General features: G+C 42.1%; 1 protein-coding gene across 5 annotated transcripts in view; it reads right to left on the bottom strand.

Moving 5' to 3' along the window:
- Positions 1-23282, bottom strand: part of LOC140201773 (gephyrin) — a 667155-nt gene that overhangs the window by 330823 nt on the left and 313050 nt on the right. For all 5 annotated transcript variants that reach the window (XM_072266422.1, XM_072266442.1, XM_072266431.1 and 2 more), the window contains exon 3: positions 2100-2157. In XM_072266422.1, coding sequence (XP_072122523.1) covers positions 2100-2157 — 58 coding nt within the window. The remainder of the gene's footprint in view (positions 1-2099; positions 2158-23282) is intronic.

The following is a 23282-nucleotide window of genomic DNA, read 5'->3' as shown; positions in this document are numbered from 1 at the left end:
GAAAGCACGGCAGCACCTCTACTTCAGCATGACATCTAAAACTCTGCCAAACTTCCACAGATGTGTGGTGCAGAGTATATTGTCTGGCTGCAAAAGAAGCCTGATATGCAAACACTAATCCCTTTTAATGAAAAATCCTATAAAAGTAGTAAATACAGTCAACTCCATCATGTGTAAATAACCTCCCCACCATTGAGCACACCTATACATAGCTTTTTTGCAGGACAGCAGCTACAACTATCAGGGACCCCCACCAACCAAGTCATGCTCTCTTCTCGCTCCTGCCATCATGAAGAAGGTTTAGAAGCCTTAAGACTGACACCACTCAGTTCAGGAACAGTTATTGCCTTCAGGCATCAGGCTCTTGAACCAAAGGGGATAATTTCACAAACCCCATCATTGAAATGTTCCCACACCCTATTGACTCACTTTCAAGGACTCTTCATCTCACGTTCTTCCATATTTATTCCTTTATTTATTTATAATCATTATTTTTTTCGTTTTGTATTTCCACATGTTGTCTTTTGCACACTGGATGAACACCCACATTGCTGCAGTCTTTCATTTATTCTATTATGGTTATTATCCTATTATGGACTGATAGAGTATGCCCACAAAATGAATCTCAGGGTTATATATGGTGATATATACGTGCTTTGACAATAAATTTACTTTGAACTTTGAATATTCCAAGATATTCATTCATTTCCAGTGCTACCAATGGAAGTTGGTATGTCTTCAAATATGAGTATGTGAACAAAAATTGCCATAACAGATTCAGAGCTTTTGAAATGCACAATCAAGAACTGTGATAATGTGCATAAACTGCCAACTTTTTCTGAAAACTGAGATAAAATATGTCATTATCTATACCATGTGCACTTAAGTAATTCATCAGTTTTCTGTTAGAGTCATTCAAGAGAGAAGAACATTGTGTAGCTGGCTCATTATGTCCATTTCAGTACACCGCACATGGGGAAGGATGGCAAGACTTTCTTAAAGAGGAAGTAGAGGTGATCTATTAATACTGAAGAGTCAGTTATATGGAAAGGGCAAATCTGGACTTGTTCATCTTATAACAATAATGGCAAAGAGAAGAGTTAATGTAGAGGAGCAAAATTATAAGGAGATTTGACACACTTATGGAAACTATCTTCAATAACAGCTGTGTCAGTAACCAGAGGAAGAGATTTAAAATAAGTGACATTGCAAAAGAGTGATCTGTTGATGAAGTGGTAGAAATGGTTCAATAGTTCAATTTAATATCAGCAAACGTACACAGTATACTACCCGAAATCTTTACTCTTTTCAGGCATCCATGAAATAGAGAAAAAAACCCAAAAATATCAAGTATAATTTTCAAAAAGTGTATTCACTAAATAATTTAAAGACAAACATTGATAGGACAGTGGAAGAAAAATAAGCATATTTTTGGTCATAATTTGATGGACTGCCTTCCATGCTTTAAAACTTAATGAACATCTCATCCATCAACATTCACTTTTGCAGTTAATTTTGAACTGTCGTTTAAACCAAATTATGTATTCTTCAACACACATCAAAGTTGCTGGTGAACGCAGCAGGCCAAGCAGCATCTGTAGGAAGAGGTGCGGTCGACGTTTCAGGCCGAGACCCAAGTCCTGACGAAAGGTCTCGGCCTGAAACGTCGACCGCACCTCTTCCTACAGATGCTGCTTGGCCTGCTGCGTTCACCAGCAACTTTGATGTGTGTTGCTTGAATTTCCAGCATCTGCAGAATTCCTGTTGTATGTATTCTTCAAGTTGTCAAAAGTATAAAGATATTTTTTGAAAATCTGCATGGAATATTTAATTTCTGGTCAACAACAAAGATGAGTAATTAACAATCTATTTGCCATTGACCATGTTAACTTTTGAAAAATAGAGCATACCATACACTCAATTAATCCTGCTTGTGCACCATTAAGGGCTGAGTGATTTTATTAGTTTGGAGTTGAAGGTGTATATACTTCAAAACTCTGGATCCTAATTATGTATAAACCAGTCCAGAATTCAGGTGACAAGAAGTCTCATAGTGCTGTTAAACAAGAATTGAGAAGTGAGTAAATCTAGCCACTTACCTTGATTTCATCAACCTCATCAGGTACTATCTTGTATGCAGATACTGTTCCTCCCAACCTACAAAAGAAAAGTATAGATCTTTCAGTACATTTTGTTTTTGACCCTTCACATTACAGGTATCCCCCGCTATCCGAAAGTAGAGCGTTCCTATGAAACCGAAGAAGCAATTACATTAATTTATATGGGAAAATTTTTTGAGCGTTCCCAGACCCAAAAAGACAACCTACCAAATCATACCAAATAGCACACAAAACCTAAAATCACGCTAACATATAGTAAAAGCAAGAATGATATGATAAATACACAGCCTATATAAGGTAGAAATTATGTATGTACAATGTAGTTTCACTTATCAGAATCGGGAAGATTTAGCCAAAACTGATTTGTAGAAAAAAATTGGCACGTACACGCATGCGCACACACCTGCCTGCGCAAGGCTTCACTGTCATGGTAGTCTTTCTCGGGGTAAACACAAGTTTAAAACGGGCGCCTTTTTTTGAAAAAACGAAAATCCTCTTCGGAATTCTTTTGGTTAGCGAAAACAGGTACTAATGTAGATCTTTCGTAAAAACGAAGTGGCGTAAACTGAACTTTCGTAAAGCGGGGGACACCTGTATAGTTAATTTCTGCTAAGTATCGAATTTGTGCCATGCCAACCTTTTTGGTTCATCTACACAAATCCCACTTTTGGGATCATTGGATACATTACCCTTCCATACCTTGCCTGGTTAAGTGTCTGGAGTTGTCAGCCACACTTTGTGTAAAAGACTTACCCCTCCATTATAAGACTCTTTCCTCTCACCTTAAACCTAAGTCTTCTTGCTTTTGATACCTCTCCATTAGGAAAAAGATTTAATGCCTTTATAATCTTATACATCTCTATCAAGCCACCCCTCAGACTTCTTCGCTTCAGGATAACCAGGCACAGCCTATCCAATGTCTCCACATAACTAGTCTTCTAATCCAGGCAACTTCTGGGTGAATCTCCTTTGCACTTGCTCCATCATAATCTTCTGACTGTGTTGCACACTATTCCAAGAGTGGACCAACTTGTGTTTAATAAAGTTGTAATTTAATGTCCTATCTTTTGTATTCTTTACACAACATATGAAGGGAAGCATGCTTTGCTACTGCCAATCTGTGTTGCTGCTATAGTTCTGGACCTTATGTGTCTCCATTCATCAATATTACTTAGAGCCTTATTATTAACCATGTATGTCTTATCCTTATTTGACTTCTCAAAATGCCTCATTTCACACTTCATGGGATTAAAATCCATCTTCCTATACTCCGTCCAATTTTCTATCTGATTCCTATCTTGCTGTAGCTTTAGCTAATTTTCGTTGCTATCCACCAATTTTTATGTCATCCACGTACTTACCAAACATATCCTTTGTTGACGAACATGTCATTAATATAAATAAAATGAAGTACTTTCAGGATGCTGGATCAAAATAAGTGTAGCTAATTTTCAAACAATCTTTATACATCATGGGCCTTCATTTCCTCTTCCAGTTCACTTGAGACATGTACATAGATTGACTGTTGAATTAATGATGCTGGCATGAATGGTGACCAATACAGTGATGTAGTAACAGGCTGAAATTTGATTAAATTGGATAAAAATTCACAGATGAACCCCTGCTTATCATAAGAATGCAGATTCAATCATAATTTTACCAATATGTTCAAGAATAGCATGTAATTTTCTAACGGTAAGTGAGATAAAAATATGAGAGATTGATGAGGAGGTACAAGAAGATCTATTTACCAGGGGGTAAACCAGACAAGAGTGTAAGATCAAAAGAGGAAAAAAGCAAAAGGCTGGACTTTGTCCATTGAGAGAGTTGACATTTCAGCTTTCTTTCTCTCTTCATAAGTATTAAATCTTGAGCATTTTCCATTCATCTTTCAGATGTCCATTGTCTGAATTTTTTGTTTTACATTGCTTATATATTTTAGAACATAGAAAATAGAAAACGTACAGCACATTACAGGCCCTTCGGCCCACAAAGCTGTGCCGAACATGTCCTTACCTTAGAACTACCTAGGCTTACCCATAGCCCTCTATTTTTCTAAGCTCCATGTAGCCATCCAGGAGTCTCTTAAAAGACCCTATAGTTTCCACCTCCACCACCGCTGCCAGCAGCCCATTCCACACACTCACCACTCTCTGCATAAAAAACGTACCTCTGACATCTCCTCTGTACCTACTTCCAAGCACCTTAAAACTATGCCCTCTCACGCAAGCCATTTCAGCCGTGGGAAAAAGCCTCTGACTATCCACACAATCAATGCCTCGCATTATCTTGTACACCTCTATCAGGTCACCTCTCATCCTCCGTCACTCCAAGAGGAAAAGGCCGAGTTCACTCAACCTACTCTTATAAGGCATGCTCCCCAATCAAGGTAACATCCTTGTAAATCTCTTCTGCACCCTTTCTATGGTTTCTACATCCTTCCTGTAGTAAGGCTACCAGAATTGAGCACAGTACTCCAAGTGGGGTCTGATCAGGGTCCTATATAGTTGCAACATTACCTCTCAGCTCTTAAACTCAATCCCACGGTTGATTAAGGCCAATGCACCATGCACTTTCTTAACCACAGAGTCAACCTGCGTAGCAACTTTGAGTGTCCTATGGACTTGGACCCCAAGATCCCTCTGATCCTCCACATTGTCAAGAGTCTTACCATTAATGCTATATTCTGCCATCATATTTGACCTACCAAAATAAATCACCTCACATTTATCTGGGTTGAACTCCATCTGCCACTTCTCAGCCCAGTTTTGCATCCTATAAATGTCCCACTGTAAGTTCTGACAGCCCTCCACACTATCTACAACACCCCCAACCTTTGTGTCATCAGCAAATTTACTAACCCATCCCTCCACTTCCTCATCCAGGTCATTTATATAAATCACGAAGAGCAGGGGGTCCCAGAACAGATCCCTGAGGCACACCACTGGTCACCGACCTCCATGCAGAATATAACCCATCTACAACCACTCTTTGCCTTCTGTGAGCATGCTAGTTCTGGATCCACAAAGTGAGATCTCCTTGGATCCCATGCCTCCTTACCTTCTCAATAAGCCTTGCATGGGGTACCTTATCAAATGCCTTGCTGAAATCCATATACACTACATCTACGGCTCTACCTTCATCAATCTGTTTAGTCACATCCTCAAAAAATTCAATCATGCTTGTAAGGCACCACCTGCCTTTGACAAAGCAATGCTGATTATCCCTAATCATATTATGCCTCTCCAAATGTTCATAAATCCTGCCTCTCAGGATCTTTTCCATCAACTTACCAACCACTGAAGAAAGAGTTGCTGGCCTATAATTTCCTGGGCTATCTCTACTCCCTTTCTTGAATAATGGAACAACATCTGCAACCCTCCAATCCTCTGGAACATCTCCCGTTCCTATTGATGACGCAAAGATCATCGCCAGAGGCTCAGCAATCTCCTCCCTCACTTCCTACCGTGGTCCCGGTGACTTATCCAACTTGATGCTTTCCAAAAGCTCCAGCACATCCTCTTCCTTAATATCTACATGCTCAAGCTTTTCAGTCCACTGCAAGTCATCCCTACAATCAGCAAGATTCTTTTCCGTGGTGAATACTGAAGGAAAGCATTCATTAAGTACCTCTGCTATCTCTACCGATTCCATACACACTTTTCCACTGTCACCCTTGATTGGTCCTATTCTCTCACATCTTATCCTCTTGCTCTTCACATACTTGTAGAATGCCTTGGGCTTTTCCTTAATCCTCTCCGCCAAGGCCTTCTCATGCTCCTTCCTGCTAGCCTTATAATCTTCTAGATCGCTATCATTATCTAGTTTTTTGAACTTTTTGTAAGCTCTTCTTTTCTTCTTGACTAGATTTATGACAGCCTTTATACACCATGGTTCCTGTACCCTACCATCTTTTCCCTGTCTCACTGGAACGTACCTATGCAGAACCCCACGCAAATATCCCCTGAACATTTGCCACATTTCTTCCGTATGTTTTCTTGAGAACGTTTCCAATTTATGCTTCCAAGTTCCTGCCTGATAGCCTCATATTTCCTCTTACTTCAATTAAATGTTTCCCTAACTTGTCTGTTCCTATTCCTCTCCAATGCTATGGTAAAGGAGATAGAAGTGTGATCACTATCTCCAAAATGCTCTCCCACAGACAGACCTGACACCTGACCAGGTTCATGTCCCAATACCAGATCACATACAGCTTCTCCTCTTGATGGCTTATCTACATATTTTGTCATGAAACCTTCTTGAACACACCTAACAAACTCCACCCCATCTAAACCCCTCACTCTATGGAGATGCCAATCAATATTTGGGAAATTAAAATCTCCCACCACAACAACCCTGTTATTATTACTCCTTCCCAGAATATGTCTCCCTATCTGCTCCTCGATGTCCCTATTACTATTGGGTGGTCTATAAAAAACACCCAGTAGATTTATTGACCCCTTCCTATTCCTAACTACCACCCACAGAGACTCCGTAGACAACCCTTCCATGACTTCTGCCTTTTCTGCAGCTGTGACACTACCCTGATCAACAGTGCCATGCCCCCTCCTCTTTTGCCTCCCTCCCTGTCCTTTCTGAAACATCTAAAGCCTGGCACTCGAAGTAACCATTCCTGCCCCTGCACTATCCAAGTCTCCCTAATGGCCACAACATCATAGCTCCAAGTGCTGATCCACGCTCTAAGCACATCCGCTTTGTTCATAATACTCCTCGCATTAAAATAGACACATCTCAAACCATCGGTCTGAGCATGTCCCTACTCTATCACCTGCCTATCCTCTGTCGCGCACTGTCTCCAAGCTTTCTCTATTTATGAGCCAACCACCTCTTCCCTTGTCTCTTCAGTTTGGTTCCCACCCCCCAGAAATCCTAGTTTAAATTCTCCCCAATAGCCTTAGTAAACCTCCCTGCCAGGATATTGGTCTCCCTTGGATTCAAGTGCAACCTATCCTTTTCGTACAGGTCACTCCTGCCCCAAAAGAGGTTCCAATGATCCAGAAATCTGAATCCCTGGCCCCTGCTCCAATCCCTCAGCCACCCATTTATCCTCCATCTCACTCGGTTCCTATACTCACTGTCACATGGCACAGGCAGTAATCCCGAGATTACTACCTTTGAGGTCCTGCTTCTCAACTTCCTTCCTAACTCCCTATAGTCTGTTTTCAGTACCTCCTCTCTTTTCCTACCTATGTCGTTGGTACCAATATGTACCACGACCTCTGGCTGTTCTCCTTCCAACTTCAAGATATCATGGACGCGATCAGAAACATCCCAGACCCTGGCACCTGGGAAGCAAATTAGCATCTGAGTTTCTTTCCCGCGTCCACAGAGGCCCCTATCACTGCTGACATCCTCTTCCTTTCCCTACTCTTCTGAGCCACAGGGCCAGAACTCTGTGCCAGAGGCACGACTACTGTTGCTTCCCCCAGGTAGGCCGTCTCCCCCAGCAGTACTCAAACAGAGTACTTACTGTTAAGAGGGACAGCCGCAGGGATAATTTTTTGAAATTAAAGGAAACCTTACAATTTGTATTGTGCTAAAGAGGCCCTTCTGCCACAGTACAATGTGACTCTGAATCACTGATAAAATTGGAGTATCAAAATTTTCCAATGGAAATGTTTATAAAACTATACAGTGCCTGTAAAAAGTATTCACCCCCTTGAAAGTTTTCAAGTTTTATTGTTTCACACCACTGAATCATAGTAATATGCCTTTTTTTGACACTGGTCAACAGAAAAAGCCTCTTTTTGTCAAAGTGGAAACAGATCTCTACAATATGATCTAATTACAAATACAAAATGCAAAATAACTGATTGCATAAGTATTCACACCCCTTTAATATGACACACCAAATCATCACTGGTGCAGACAATTGGTTTTAGAAGTCACAATATTAGTTAAATAGCAAACAACAGGAATTCTGCAGATGCTGGAAATTCAAGCAACACACATCAAAGTTGCTGGTGAACGCAGCAGGCCAGGCAGCATCTCTAGGAAGAGGTGCAGTCGACGTTTCAGGCCGAGACCCTTCGTCAGGACTAACTGAAGGAAGAGTGAGTAAGGGATTTGAAAGTTGGAGGGGGAGGGGGAGATCCAAAATGATAGGAGAAGACAGGAGGGGGAGGGATGGAGCCAAGAGCTGGACAGGTGATTGGCAAAAGGGGATACGAGAGGATCATGGAACAGGAGGTCTGGGAAGAAAGACAAGGGGGGGGGGGGACCCAGAGGGTGGGCAAGAGGTATATTCAGAGGGACAGAGGGAGAAAAAGGAGAGTGAGAGAAAGAATGCGTGCATAAAAATAAGTAACAGATGGGGTACGAGGGGGAGGTGGGGCCTAGCGGAAGTTAGAGAAGTCGATGTTCATGCCATCAGGTTGGAGGCTACCCAGACGGAATATAAGGTGTTGTTCCTCCAACCTGAGTGTGGCTTCATCTTTACAGCAGAGGAGGCCGTGGATAGACATGTCAGAATGGGAATGGGATATGGAATTAAAGTGTGTGGCCACTGGGGGATCCTGCTTTCTCTGGCGGACAGAGCGTAGATGTTCAGCAAAGCGGTCTCCCAGTCTGCGTCGGGTCTCGCCAATATATAAAAGGCCACATCGGGAGCACCGGACGCAGTATATCACCCCAGTCAACTCACAGGTGAAGTGTTGCCTCACCTGGAAGGACTGTTTGGGGCCCTGAATGGTGGTAAGGGAGGAAGTGTAAGGGCATGTGTAGCACTTGTTCCGCTTACACGGATAAGTGCCAGGAGGGAGATCAGTGGGGAGGGATGGGGGGGACGAATGGACAAGGGAGTTGTGTAGGGAGCGATCCCTGCGGAATGCAGAGAGAGAGGGGGAGGGAAAGATGTGCTTAGTGGTGGGATCCCGTTGGAGGTGGCGGAAGTTACGGAGAATAATATGTTGGACCCGGAGGCTGGTGGGGTGGTAGGTGAGGACCAGGGGAACCCTATTCCTAGTGGGGTGGCGGGAGGATGGAGTGAGAGCAGATGTACGTGAAATGGGGGAGATGCGTTTAAGAGCAGAGTTGATAGTGGAGGAAGGGAAGCCCCTTTCTTTAAAAAATGAAGACATCTCCCTCGTCCTAGAATGAAAAGCCTCATCCTGAGAGCAGATGCGGCGGAGACGGAGGAATTGCGAGAAGGGGATGGCGTTTTTGCAAGAGACAGGGTGAGAAGAGGAATAGTCCAGATAGCTGTGAGAGTCAGTAGGCTTATAGTAGACATCAGTGGATAAGCTGTCTCCAGAGACAGAGACAGAAAGATCTAGAAAGGGGAGGGAAGTGTCGGAAATGGACCAGGTAAACTTGAGGGCAAAGTGAAAGTTGGAGGCAAAGTTAATAAAGTCAACGAGTTCTGCATGCATGCAGGAAGCAGCACCAATGCAGTCGTCGATGTAGCGAAGGAAAAGTGGGGGACAGATATCAGAATAGGCACGGAACATAGATTGTTCCACAAACCCAACAAAAAGGCAGGCATAGCTAAGACCCATACGGGTGCCCATAGCTACATCTTTAGTTTGGAGGAAGTGGGAGGAGCCAAAGGAGAAATTATTAAGAGTAAGGACTAATTCCGCTAGATGGAGCAGAGTGGTGGTAGAGGGGAACTGAATAGGTCTGGAATCCAAAAAGAAGCGTAGAGCTTTGAGACCTTCCTGATGGGGGATGGAAATATATAAGGACTGGACATCCATGGTGAAAATAAAGCGGTGAGGGCCAGGGAACTTAAAATCATCGAAAAGTTTAAGAGCGTGAGAAGTGTCACGAACATAAGTCGGAAGGGATTGAACAAGGGGTGATAAAACAGTGTCGAGGTATGCAGAAATGAGTTCGGTGGGGCAGGAGCAAGCTGAGACAATAGGTCGGCCAGGACAGGCAGGTTTGTGGATCTTGGGTAGGAGGTAGAAACGGGAAGTGCGGGGTGTGGGAACTATAAGGTTGGTAGCAGTGGATGGGAGATCCCCTGAGCGGATAAAGTCGGTGATGGTGTGGGAGACAATCGCCTGGTGCTCCTTAGTGGGGTCACGATCGAGGGGTAAATAAGAGGAGGTATCCGCGAGTTGTCGCTGTGCCTCGGCAAGATAGAGGTCAGTACGCCAGACTACAACAGCACCTCCCTTATCGGCGGGTTTAATAATAAGGTTAGGATTAGTGCGGAGGGAGCGGAGAGCAGAGCGTTCGGAAGGAATGAGGTTGGAATGGGGACAAGGTGCGGTGAAGTCGAGACGGTTGATGTCCCGTCGGCAATTAGCGATAAAGAGATCCAGAGCAGGCAGAAGACCAGAGCGGGGTGTCCATGAAGAAGAGGAGGGTTGAAGACGGGAGAAGGGGTCATCGGTGGGGGTACCAGAATACAACAGCACCCCCTTATCGGCGGGTTTAATAATAAGGTTAGGATTAGTGCGGAGGGAGTGGAGAGCAGAGCGTTCGGAAGGAGTGAGGTTGGAATGGGGACAAGGTGCGGTGAAGTCGAGACGGTTGATGTCCCGTCGGCAATTAGCGATAAAGAGATCCAGAGCAGGCAGAAGACCAGAGCAGGGTGTCCATGAAGAAGAGGAGGGTTGAAGACGGGAGAAGGGGTCATCGGTGGGGGGTTTGCCAGACTACAACAGCACCTCCCTTATCGGCGGGTTTAATAATAAGGTTAGTTAAATGGCGATCACCTGTGTGCAGTCACGGTGTTTCAATCGATTGTAGTGAAAATACACCTGTATGTGGAAGGTCCAATGACTGGTGAATCAGTATCCCGGCAAAAACTACACAACGAAGACAAAAAGAACACTCCAAGCAACTCCAAAGTTATTGAAAAGCACAAGTCGGGAGATGGATACAAGAACATTTCTAAGTCACTGAATATCCTTCGGAGTACAGTTATTTCAACCATGAAGAAATGGAAAGAATATGGCACAGCAGTAGATCCACCTATATAACAGGCTGTCCTCAAAAACTGAGTGACCATGTAAGAGATCTTTGACAACTCTGGAGGAGTTAAAAGCCTCAGTGGCTGAGATGGGAGAGACTGTGCATACAACAGCTATTGCCTGGGTGCTTCACCAGTCACAGCTTTATGGGAGAGTGGTAAAGAGAAAGCCACTGTTTTAAAAAAAACTCACATGAAATCTCAGGTAGAGTTTGCCAGAAAGCATATGGAAGACTCTGAAGTCAACTGGAAGAAGGTTCTATGGCATGATAAAATCGAAATTGAGCTTTTTGGCCATTAGACTAAATGCTTGGCATAAGCCAAACACTGCACATCATCAAAAACACACCATCCCTACCATGAAGCATGCTGGTGGCTGCATCATACTGTGCGGATACTTCGCTGCAGCAGGCCCTGGAAGGCTTGTGAAGGTGGAAGGTAAAATGAATGCAGCATAATACGGGGAAATCCTGGAGGAAAACCTGATGCAGTCAACAAGAGAACTCTGACTTGGGAGAAGATTTGTTTTCCAGCAAGGCAATGACCCCAGGCATAAAGCCAAAGCTACGCAGGAATGGCTTAAAAACAACAATGTCCTGGAGAGGCCAAGTCTGAGTCCAGACCTCAATCCAATTGGGAATTTTTGGCTGGACTTGAAAAGGGCTGTTCACTCTTGATTCCCATGCAATTTGACAGAGCTTGAGCAGTTTTGTAAAGAAGAATGGGGAAAAATTGCAGTATCCAGATGTGCAAAGCCGATAGAGAACCATCCACACAGACTCAAGACTATAATTGCTCCAAAGGGGGTGAGTAATTATGCAATCTATTATTTTGTGTTTAATAATTCTAATACATTTAAACCAATTTGTAGAAATTTGTTTTCACTTTGACATGAAGCATTCTTTTCTATTGATCAGTGTCAAAAAAGCCAAATTAAATCCACTGTGATTCAATGTTGTGAAACAATAAAACATGATAACCTCTGGTAGGGTGGGGGTGGGGAGTGAATATTTTTTATAGGTACTGTATATCAGCTAGTTGAATCACAGTCCAGGTGAATGGTCTAGACTAGAAAAGATGACTGTCCCATTTCCCTCCAGATATGCCACCTGACCCACTGAGTTCCTCTAATATTTTAGTGGCTCTGGATTACGACATTGGCAGTGTCTCTCTGTTGAGCAACACTGTTACACAGGAACAGTTAAAAAAAAATTTTTTAAAAATCAACTGATTAGCACTCAAAAAAGCAAAAATTGTAGATGCTGGAAATTTAAAATGAAAACAGAAAAGTACTAGAAACATGCAGGACAGGTGACAGCTGTGGAGAAAGGAAATTAAAGTTTCAGGTCTGTGACCTTGCATTATAACTGGGAAAAGTTTAAAAATCAAAGAAATTGTAACTTGCAGAGAAGAAGGAGATGACGAGAACAAGGGGGATGTCTGTGCAAAGGTGGAGAATGAATGGCACACATAATAATGGCACTGGCTGCAAGAGGGTAACGAAAACTGTTAACCTTTCATTAATATTAGCCAGCTTTGATACAAGCTAAAAAGGATAGTCCTCTGAAGTTTTTGAATTCTATGCCAATTCCTCATAGCTGTAAAGTCTGAAGATGATTTGGTGTTTCTTGAGCTTATAGTGCTTGTAAAAGTATTCAGTCCCAAACCCTTTGTACACATAAATGAGTATTATAACTGGGGATTTTGATCAATTTAACTGAGAATTTAATTTGTGAATCACATGCTCCTTTTTTCACAGAGCCCCAAAAAACAGGGAAAAATGTAAAGCATGGAAAAACTAAAAATTCAGAAACTGAAATGTCAGCAGTTCTAAAGTATTCATCCTCCTTTGCTCAGTACTTAGATGAGTCAGATTTCATAGCTATTACAGCCAGTAGTCTTTCTGGATAAGTCTGTTAGCTTTCCATAGCATGACGGAGCAAGATTTGCCCATTCCTCCTTACAAAATTGCTGGAGCTGTGCCAGGTTAGTTGGCGAGTGGTGGAGGACAGCAATTTTTTTTGGTCTTGCCAGATGTCCGATCGGGTTATGGTCAGGACTGCGGCCACTCAAGGACATCAATTTTCTTCATTTGAAACAACTCCATAGTTGCCCTGGCAGTGTGCTTTGAGTCATTGCCCTGCTGAAAGATGAACTCTAAACTTTATTGTCACCAAACAATTGATACTAGAACGTACAATCATCATAGCGATATTTGATTCTGCGCTTCCCGCTTCCTGGATTACAAATCGATAATAAAAATTTAAATTATAAATCATAAATAGAAAATAGAAAAATGGAAAGTAAGATAGTGCAAAAAAAAAACCGAGATGCAGGTCCGGATATTTGGAGGGTACGGCCCAGATCCGGGTCAGGATCCGTTCAGCAGTCTTATCACAGTTGGAAAGAAGTTGTTCCCAAATCTGGTCGTACGAGTCTTCAAGCTCCTGAATCTTCTCCCGGAGGGAAGAGGGACGAAAAGTGTGTTGGCTGGGTGGGTCATGTCCTGATTATCCTGGCAGCACTGCTCCAACAGTGTGTGGTGTAAAGTGAGTCCAAGGACGGAAGACTGGTTCCTCTTCAGTTTAAGCCTCCTGTCAGAAGCTAGCAGATTTTTATCCAGGATCTCTCTACATTTAGCAGCATTCATCGTTCCATCATTTCTGACCAGGTTTCCAGTCTCTGCTGCTGAAAAGCACTAGGTAGCATGATGCTACCTCCACCATACCTTATGGTAGGGGTGGTGTTACCTGGCTGATGTGGCATAAATCTAATACTGTACATTTATCGCTTAACAAGAGCATATCATTGCCCATAAAGTCTTTGCAAAGCATCACTTAGAAGATGCCCTAAAGATGTGGAAGAAGGTCTTGCAGTCAGATGAGACTAAGGTGCAACTTTTTGGCCTCAATACTGGTATGTGTGGCGTAAATCTAATACTGCACATTGGATAGGTAACACCATCCCTACTGTATAGTATGGTGGGGGTAGCATCATTTTAAGGGGATGGTTTTGAGCAGCAGGAACAGCAAATTTGGTCAGGGTTGATCGTAAAATGAATGCTGCTAAATACAGAGAGATCCTAGATTAAAAACCTGCTAATCTCTGCCAGGTAGTGCAAACAGGGATGGAAATTTGTCTTTCAGCAAGACAACGACCCAGAGCAATCATGGAATAGCTTCAAATGAAGAAAATTTACTGGCTGTAATAGCTGCAAGAGGTAGTTCAACTAAGAACTGAGCAAGGGGTAATGATTACCTCCAAACTGCTGGCATTTCAGTTTTTTAAATTTTAGTTTTTCATGTTTTACATTTTTCCCTGTTTTTTTTGGACTTTAATTGGGGGGGGGGGGAAGAAGGAGCATGTGATTCACAAATAAAAATTCTCAGTTAAATTGATCAAAATCCCTGGTTGGAATACTCAATTGTATCAACAAAGGGTTGGGAGCTGAATATTTTTAAAAGGTATTGTAAATTCGGCCTCATTGGAACAATGCAAGAGATTAAAGACAGAAAGACCAGTGTGAATGCCAAATGAGTTAAAGTGACAAACCAAAGGAAGGGCGGAATCATTGTTGTGAACAAAACATAGATATCTCCAAGTTTGTTTATTGGTTTCTTCAAGAAGAAGCCACAATACAGAAAACTGAATTGGAAGCTGGACAAGTAAATTATGTAGAAGGATCATTCAGTTCCTGAATGATGGGAAGGACAGGGGTGGGGGGAAAGGGTAGATTTGTGCCTTCTGTAGTTGGCAGGGATGATGTTGTGAGAAGGAGGTGACAGCGTGAAACAGGGAGTCATGGATTAAACAAAACACACAAAATGCTGTTGGAACTCAGCAGGCCAGGCAGCATCTATTGGGGGGGGTGGAGTACAGTTGATGTTTTGGGCATTTTGTGTATTGCTGGGATTTTTAGTATTTACAGATTTTCTCTTGTTTGAGTTGTGGATTAAAAGCTGCATGGTGAGGGAAGGGGAAAATTTGTTTGTGTTATCACATTTCATGTGAACATTACAGAGGATGATCTGGTGAATTTGGAAGGTGATGGGTGGAAGATGAGGACAAGGTGAATCCCATCCTTGCTGTGAGTGGGAAGAAAGTACAAAACAGCAGAATTTCAAGAAATAATAACAGATGTGGTTGAGGGCCCTGTTAACTACAGGGGAAAAGAAACCATTGTTAAGGAAAAAGATTGCAACCTCAGAAACACTGGTGTTAAAAATATCACCATCAAAACAGATTGAGAGATCTGGGAGAATGGAATGGTATTCTTGCAAGAAGCATAGAAGGTGGCTTTACCGAGATACCTGTAAGAGCTTGTGGGCTTACAACAGATACTGGTTGCTAAATCGTGAAATGTGTGTGTATGGGGGAGGAGAGGGGGAAAAGGTGGGGGGGGGGTGGAGAGGATGAATGATGAGTCATAGTTGGAGCTTGTGAGAGTAGGTTGGAAATTAGCAACAAAGCGTACTAGATTGTTTTTATCTTTATACATCTAATGTAAAATGATAAAACTCGGACTATATAACAAATTAATCTGCATCTGTGAGAACCGTCCCTGAAAGACAAAGTAGTAATTGTCATTGAATGTAACAATGAATAAGACAAAACATGCTCCACTGAACATTGCATGCACTACAGAGTGATCTTGGTATTGAAATCAAGCTAATAACTTCAAACATACTCCTGATTATAACCATATAATAGTTACAGCACGGAAGCAGGCCATCTTGGCCCTTCTAGTCCGTGCTGAAAGCTTACTCTCACCTAGTCCCATCGACCTGCACTCAGCCCATAACCCTCCATCCCTTTCCTGTCCATATACCTATCCAATTTTTCTTTAAGTGACAATATCAAACCTGCCTCTACCACTTCTACTAGAAGCTCGTCCCACACAGCCACCACTCTCTGAGTAAAGAGGTTCCCTCTCGTGTTACCCCTAAACTTTTGCCCCCTAACTCTCAACTCATGTCCTCTTGTTTGAATCTCCCCTACTCTCAATGGAAAAAGCCTATCCATGCCAACTCTATCTATACCCCTCATAATTTTAAATACCTCTATCAAGTCCCCCCTCAACCTTCTACACTCCAAAGAATAAAGACCCAACTTATTCAATCTTTCTCTGTAACTCAGGTGCTGAAACCCAGGTAACATTCTATGAAATCTTCTCTGTACTCTCTCTATTTTGTTGACATCTTTCCTATAATTCGGTGACCAGAACTGTACACAATACTCCAAATTTGGCTTTACCAATGCCTTGTACAATTTTAACATTACATCCCAACTCCTATTCTCAATGCTCTGATTTATAAAGGCCAGCATACCAAAAGCTTTCTTCACCACCCTATCCACATGAGATTCCACCTTCAGGGAACTATGCACCATTATTCCTAGATCCCTCTGTTCTACTGCATTCTTCAATGCCCTACCATTTACCATGTATGTCCTATTTTGATTAGTCCTACCAAAATGTAGCACCTCACATTTATCAGCATTAAACTCCATCTGTAATCTTTCAGCCCACTCTTCTAACTGGCCTAAATCTCTCCGCAAGCTTTGAAAACCTACTTCATTATCCACAACGCCAGCTATCTCAGTATCATCTGCATACTTACTAATCCAATTTACCACCCCATCATCCAGATCATTAATATATATGACAAACAACATTGGACCCAGTACAGATCCCTGAAGCACACCACTACACACCGTCCTCCAATCTGACACACAGTTATCCACCACTACTCTCTGGCATCTCCCATCCAGCCACTGTTGAATCCATCTTACTATTTCCATATTAATACCCAACAATTGAACCTTCCTAACTAATCTTCCATGTGGAACCTTGTCAAAGGCCTTACTGAAGTCCATATAGACAACATCCACCGCTTTACCCTCGTCAACTTTCCTAGTAACCTCTTCAAAAAATTCAATAAGATTAGTCAAACATAACCTCCCATGTACAAATCCATGTTGACTGCTCCTAACCAGACCCTGTCTATCCAGATAATTACACATACCATCTCTAAGAATACTTACCATCAATTTACCCACCACTGACGTCAAACTCACAGGCCGATAATTGCTAGGTTTACTCTTAGAACCTTTTTTAAACAATGGAACAACATGAGCAATACGCCAATCCTCCAGCACCATCCCCGTTTCTAATGACATTTGAAAGATTTCTGTCAGAGTCCCTGCTATTTCTACACTAACTTCCCTCAAGGTCCTAAGGAATATCCAGTCAGGACCCGGAGACTTATCCACTTTTATATTCCTTAAAAGCACTAGTACTTCCTCTTTAATCATCATAGTTTCCATAACTTCCCTACTTGTTTCCCCTACCTTACACAATTCAATATCCTTCGCCTTAGTGAATACCAAAGAAAAGAAATTGCTCAGAATCTTCCCCCATCTCTTTTGGCTTCACAAATAGCTGTCCACTGTGATTCTCTAAGGGACCAATTTTATCCCTCACTATCCTTTTGCTATTTAAATAACTGTAGAAACCCTTTGGATTTATTTTCACCTTACTTGCCAAAGCAACCTCGTATCTTCTTTTAGCTTTTCTATTTTCTTTCTTAAGATTCTTTTTACATTCTTTATATTCACCCCTCCTGCAACCATGTTTCACTAATACTTCCAGGTGTCAATCCATGCTCTAAGCTCATCCCCCTTTCTTACAATGCTCCTAGCATTAAAATAAATGCATTTAAAAAATTTTCCACCTCTTACTCTGTTTATCACTAATAGTGCAAACAACTTTACTATCTTTTTCTTCCTTCTCCCCTACATCTGTTCCTACACTCTGGTTCCCCTCCTCCCTTGTATCTTGTTTAAATCCACTGCAGCCTCTCTAGCAAACCTACCCGCAAGAATATTTGTCCCCCTCCAGTTCAGATGTAAACCGTCCCACTGGAACAGGTTCCATCTTCCCTGGAAAACTGCTCAATTATCTATAAATCTGAAGCCCTCCCTCCTGCACCATGTCTTCAGCCACGAGTTGATCTGCGCTACCTTACTATTTCTAAACCCGCCTGCATGTGGCACTGGTAGCAATCCTGAGATTGCTATCCTGGAGGTCCTGTCCTTTAATTTGACGCCTAACTCCCTAAACTCACCTTTCAGGACCTCCTCACTCTTCCTACCCTACACCATTATGGTTGGTGAATTGTGACAACTTCAAAATCCTTTTCTAGTTGATCCCTCTATTGTAATTAACTACAGGAAAACTTAATTAAACAAGTTCTTGTCACATTATTTTAGGGTACTATTTATAATTTTATGATTTATTCAAACAAGAATTACTACATACCTCTTAGTTTTTAAAAAAAACACACTACATTTAACTATTCACTCTGAAATCATTGGTCAGGAACTATTAGAGTTGGCGTAACTGAATATTGCAGCATGTGTAATTTACTGATGAATACTGATGAATTTACCGGAATTTAGAACGATGAGAGGGGATTTGATTGACACATATAAGATTATTAAGGGATTGGACACGCTGGAGGCAGGAAACATGTTCCCGATGTTGGGGGAGTCCAGAACCAGAGACCACAGTTTAAGAATAAGGGGTAGGTCATTCAGAATGGAGATGAGGAAAAACTTTTTCACCCAGAGAGTTATGGATCTGTGGAATGCTCTGCCTCAGAAGGCAGTGGAGGCCAATTCTCTGGATGCTTTCAAGAAAGAGTTAGAGCTGTTAAAGATAGTGGAGTTAAGGGATATGGGGAGAAGGCAGGAACAGGGTATTGATTGTGGATGATCAGCCATGATCACAGTGAATGGTGGTACTAGCTCAAAGGGCCGAATGGCCTACTCCTGCACCTATTGTCTATTGAATCTTTTAATCGCATTTTATGACATTTCAAAAGGAATGTAACAACAGGCTCTATGTTAAATATGTTGACTGTAAGATTGCCATTTGGTGGGTTATAACAAGGACAAAGTGACGCAAGAAAACAAAATTGATCTCCATTTTCTCATGATAAATTAATGCGATTGATTATTATACTTGCGACTTAACAGAGAATGTCTGGTGATTTGTGTTCTGTTTATATAGGTCAGTGATAATATTTGTGAGTGACACAGCAGTTGTATTCACAATAAAGAATAACCAAGAGGAACATACAACCACTCTCCCAGCCTTCCAAATGCACAAATATAATCATATAAAATCATATTAACAGATGGAAACAGTGAGGTTATTGAAAAAGTAGTGTGTTCCTTTAAGATTGTTATGAGGAATTGTATACAGAATTAAAAGGGCTAAAACCTAACTGACTTATTGGCAGCTTGACAAGTCGTGCTGTGAGAATAATGTATGAACAAAGAAATGTTGTTCCATGAGAAGCTTCTCAGTCTACCCTTATCAAAATATGTGATAACAATGTATAAGCTCACTTGGCTGCAGATTTTCTCAAGCTCGGTGAGCAGAGATTCTGTGTTGCCAACTGAGAACGCAAGCTTGCTAATAAACAGTATGCACTTTTAAGTAAACTGTGTTTGACAGTTATTCTGAGTCTGAACCTAAAGGCCTCTGGTAGAGAGGCAGATCGACAATTATAGCCAGGAGTGGTGATGGGGACAAGCTCCCACGAAATATTAAATGCTCCCAATGGCATGTGCCTCAAACAGTCTCTAACAGCCTAGTCCAGCTCTTGGCCTTCATGTGTAGCTTAACTACTAAGCCTGGCGGAACCGTTTCTATTTGTAGGAGAAGGGGCAAAGGCAAGTCAATGGCACCTTAAAATCAATCGCTTTGAGCAGATGGAGTTTGTTGGCCATGGTTGGCAGCTCATATTACAAGAAGGAAAACTCTGATCTCAAAACTCTGTTGTCCTGCCACTATACCCACTCATGGGGAAGGCTTCGGGAACAAACCCTGGGGGGGGTTATTACATAGAGTTCAATGTTGACTGGCAACTCCTGCAACACTGCAGAGACCAATACAGTTTGGTACTAGCTGTTCTTCTGTGTTCATCAGATGCACGGAGAGGGTGAGCTTGCTACATGGGTAACAGCTTGCTCTCCATGTACTATCCAGGCCTGTGTATCTAGACAGTAAGATGCAATACCCATGGTTAACTCAGACTGATGGAGGCTCTCACCACAGTGTTTGTGTGTAAGATAGCTAGATTAAATCAGACTGAGGGAAGTGGGGGCAAACCAGAGGAGAGAGAAAGGAGAACAGGGTTATCTAAAGTTGTAAAACTCAATCCAGGCAAAATATTAGATGCTGTTCTTTTAGCTCATGTTTGGCCTCACATTGGCGGTGGAGAAAGTTGGTGTGGGAACAGGAAAGGCGAAATTACATGCAACTTGGAGATCAGGATAGCCAATGCAGACTGAGTGTAAGCGTTCCACAAAATATTTTTCTAATGTGGATGAAACCACATTGAGAGCATTGGAAGCGGTAGATGAGGTTGGAGGAGGTTTATGCGAATCTTCTCTAGCCCACAAGGGCTGTTTGGGTCCCTGGTTGGCGGTGAGGGAGGAGATGTAGAGACAAATGTTGCAACTCCTACAGCAGGTTGCGGCAAGGAAATACATTCCCTCTATTCCTTTTGGTTCCCTGTCACTCAGTTTCATTCCTTTCTACCATCAGCCTATCACCCCACACACTACAACTTCTAGTTCTCTATCCTCTCCCCCTAATGGTCCATTTGTCCCTAATCCCTCCCTTATTTGGTTCCACTATCATCTTGTTTAATTGTCTAGCATCTGCAGCCTCTTATCACCCTCCAGCATTTATCTCTACTTGCACCTTCCCTTTGGTTATCAGTAGCCAGTCTGTCTCCAAATATAAGAGACAGATAGAGAAAGGGAATAGAGATATTAGAGATGGACCAAGTAAATTTGAGGACAAGATGGAAGGTGGTGCCAATGTTGATGAAATTGAACTTGGCATAGGTGCAGGAAGCAGCACAAATGCAGTCATCAGTGTAGTGTAGAAACCTATCTATGCCTATCACCTGCCACTTTGTAGTCCTTCCCCTCCCTCACCTTCATATTTTGGCTTCCACCCCCTTCCTTTCTAGTTCTGATAAAGGGTCGTCCCATAAATGTCAAATGCTTATTCCCCTCCATCGATGCTGCCTGACCTGCTGTGTCTAATTTTATGTAATCTGACTGTGATATTTTAGTCACACATAACACAGAAATACTGAAGCCTATTAATAGCCTTGTTTTATTCAGTTTGTTACCTAGCAACAACCACAATAATGATCTTCTTATTTAAAATAGAGTTTTAGAATTTGTGTGTTTGACAGCATAATTTACTTGAATCATTTTTTTAAAGCCTGTCTCAATCCTGGAGTCACAATAACAGATAACAAAGCTGATTTTTTTATTTGAAAATATTCACTACTTTGCAAATTAAGCAGCCCTATTAAGCTGGCATTGTTTACATTCTATTTTAAACCCCATACTGTCTTTTCTTTTTGATCTCCATTTCTAATTTATTTAACTACTTGTGCCAATCAATATTCTTTACCAAATAATCATTCAGCTCAGGATTTAAGACTGAATTAACTTATTTTCATTGAAATTTATTCCACATTTTAATGAAACAATTGTGGAAACAATACAGATAATCTCCTTGGCCTGTTGAACTTTAAAGCCACAAATTAACAACTGACTTTAATATTTTAGTTCTTATTCTCAGATCTTGTGTATGGTTGTAGTTCATCAATTTAGAGCTAATGAAAAATTCATTAGCTGAAATCTTTGCATTCAATGGTCAACTGTAAAATGTTGCATCTAAATCATACAGTATTCTAGCTGTTTGCTAGAGCTGCTGGGGAGGGCTAACTAATTTGGCAAGGGGATAGGAACCAGAGTGACAGGGCTGAGGATGGGGTAGCTGGTATGCAAATAGAGAGTGTGTAATGAGTGAGGAAGGACAGTCAGATGACAGGGCAAAATCATTCAGCGGGATGAGTTGATGTGTAATATGGGGGCAAAATCAAAAATGGTGATTAAAAACAGGACTGGAGGTTTTGTAGTGGAATAAAGGCATAGACTATTTTGTAAACGGTGGGAAAATTCAAAAATGCAGAGGTGTAAACGGACTTGCAAGTCCTCGTGCAGGACATCCTAAATGTTAACTTGAAAGGTTGAGTCAGTTGTAAGGAAGGCAAATGCAATGTAGCATTCATTTTGAGTGGGCTAGAATATAAAAGCAAGGATGTAATGCTGAGGCTGAGGTATTGGTCAGACTGCACTTGGAGTATTGTGAGGTGTAACTTTTGACACCCTTACTAATTAAGAACCTATCTACTTCCACTTTAAATATAAACAATGTCTTGGACTCCATGGCCATCTATGGCAATGAATACCACAGATTCACCATCTTCTGGCTAAAGAAATTCCACCTTGTATTTGTTCTAAATGGAGACCCCTCTATTCTGATGCTTTGCCCTCTTGTCTTAGGCTCTTTCCCCTGCCCCCCCTCAATAAGAAACATCCTCTCCATGTCCATCATTTGCATTTTCCATCAATGGGCCTTTACCAACATGTCAGAGAAGTAAAATAATGAAGAGCACAAGCGGAGCTCTGAATTTTGGAATTCCCTGGATGTTTTATTTAGCATTCCTTTTGGTCCTGGGCATTGTGATTTTTTTTTTGGGGGGGGGGAAGCGGTAGGTTTGAGGATACAGCCCTGACATCCCACATCACACTAGTATTTAGCATAGCCACTTAATCATGCAGGCACGAAGTGTAGAATAGAACCAGAACAACAGGTTTAGGGTAAGGGAGGGGGGGTGAGATTTAGAAGAAATATTAGGAGGAACCTTTTTTTTTTACCCAGAAACTGCTGAAATGCTCTACCAGACAGGGGGTCGAGGTTGGGTCACTAACAAGTGACAAGTGTGTAAATGAACACTTGAACGGCTTAGCAACACTCACAACACGCTGGAGGAACTCAGCAGGTCGGGCAGCATCCATGGAAATGATCAGTCAATGTTTCCGGCCAGAACCCTTCGTCAGGACTGAAGAGGGAAGGGATCAGAGGCCCTACAAAGAAGGTGGGGGGAGGGTGGGAAGGAGAAGACTGATAGGTGCCAGGTGAAAAACCAGTAAGGGGAAAGATAAAAGGGTGGGGGGGGAAGCAGGGAGGGGATAGGCAGGAAAGGTGAAGAAAGACTAGGGGAAAGCACAATAGGTAGTAGAAGGAGGCGGAACCATGAGGGAGGTGACAGGCAGCT

Source organism: Mobula birostris, chromosome 1 (genome assembly GCF_030028105.1).
Source record: "Mobula birostris isolate sMobBir1 chromosome 1, sMobBir1.hap1, whole genome shotgun sequence".
Classification (NCBI taxonomy): domain Eukaryota; kingdom Metazoa; phylum Chordata; class Chondrichthyes; order Myliobatiformes; family Myliobatidae; genus Mobula; species Mobula birostris.
This window is presented reverse-complemented; position numbering and strand designations above follow the sequence as displayed.